The sequence below is a fragment of the Exserohilum turcica genome (assembly GCF_000359705.1).
Source record: "Exserohilum turcica Et28A unplaced genomic scaffold SETTUscaffold_1, whole genome shotgun sequence".
NCBI lineage: Eukaryota > Fungi > Ascomycota > Dothideomycetes > Pleosporales > Pleosporaceae > Exserohilum > Exserohilum turcicum.
Genome location: NW_007359914.1, coordinates 1,599,567 through 1,601,024, shown reverse-complemented (window position 1 = coordinate 1,601,024; position 1,458 = coordinate 1,599,567). Strand labels below are relative to the sequence as shown.

Below are 1,458 nucleotides of genomic sequence, written 5' to 3'. Positions count from 1 at the left end.
ACGTGCGGCGGCGAGAGTGCGAGAGTGGGGAATGGGGGGGGGGGGGGTCACTCACTCATGGCGTTGTTGAAGGGGAAGGGAGAGGGAGCGTCAGATGGACAGGCGCGGCGGCAGAGCTAGCAGAGGGTGTGTGTGTGTATGGGAGTAGTGTAGGTATGACCTGGCGAGGGCTAAGCTCTGTTGCGTCGAGGGCGGTGTTGGGAGCAAGCTCGGCAATTGGCTGGGGGCTTGCTTGCTTGGGCGGAGCGGCGGCCGATTTGAGGAGGAAGTGAGCAGCAAAGCAGCGACGGGACGGGGCCGGTGAAATAATTTGAAGGGAGATGATGCTGGAGAAGAAGAAAAGGAGGGCAAAAGGCTTGGCTGGGAGACGGGCTGGCTGCGGGCGGTGATGACGAGGTGGTTGGTGAGGTAGGCTGTGTCGGCGGCGGCGCCGGGGGGTGGCCGCTCAGCGCAGGCTTGGGGGTGCCAGGGGAAGGGCCAAGTGGAGCGACCCGTCACACATGTCCCAGAGGGCTGCCGCCGAGTGTCGGGGATCAAACATGGGCGCTGGCCCGGGGCGGCAGCGGCAGTGGCAGTGGCAGTGGCAGTGGCACACGTCTCTTTTGCTGTGGTTGCGCGCCGGTTGTTGTCGCATGTCGTGTAGGCCGTAGACATGTCTTGAGGCGTAGAGCGGCACTGGCACTGGCACTGGCACTGTGCATGCCATTGCGTCTGGTGCCCGCCATGATGATGTCATGTTGTTGGTGTTGGCCCTTTGCGTCTGGTCGTGGTCGCGCCTGCCCTGGCCGTCCGTCTTTTTGGCAGGGCGCTTGGTCCAAGCGTGCTCAAACACACACACAATCACAATCTGCAATCACAGCAAGTGGATCGTCAACAAGACGCCCCGCTTGTTTGAAATTCTCCACTAGTGCTACCACTACTGTAGGGCCGCACGCTTCACTCGCACTCGCACTCGCTCCTGCCCACAGCACCGACACTAGGGCGGGCTGGCTTGGCCTGGCCACCGTGTTGCCCGCTGCCTCTTTCTTGTTCTCCAGGCGCGGCCAACGTCACCGCCTTGCTGCTTGCTTTGGCCTGCGCACATCAGCCTCGATGCTGACTTCTCGGCCCTCTCGGCCCTCTCGCTTCTCGCTGTAGCTAGCTCTACACCTATACCTAGTGCTAGCACCCTCCGCCCTCCTCCGTGTCACTGCCCCGTGTCACTGCTCCGCGTCCACGACACCGGACCTGCCATGGCCCGAACACCGAGTCAGCGCGGATAGCTATCAGCAGCGTTGTAATCCATCCACCTGGCACAGTGCCCATGCTAGCCCCGGCGCCAAACAATGGCTCTTGCACGACCCCAAATGCTCCCCATCACCCACATACACTACACATACTGCATACATACATACATACATACAACCCCTCTCCTCGCACTCGTCGTATTACTACCTGACGTCTGCACTGCATCGTCAT

General features: G+C 61.5%; 1 protein-coding gene across 1 annotated transcript; it reads right to left on the bottom strand.

The window, feature by feature from the left end:
* Positions 1-90: 90 nt before the first annotated feature.
* SETTUDRAFT_30154 (uncharacterized protein) lies at positions 91-654 on the bottom strand (the record flags this gene model as incomplete). Its single annotated transcript, XM_008022006.1, has 1 exon — positions 91-654. One exon carries the CDS (start codon positions 652-654, stop codon positions 91-93), a length of 564 nt encoding a protein of 187 aa, XP_008020197.1.
* Positions 655-1,458: the final 804 nt, after the last annotated feature.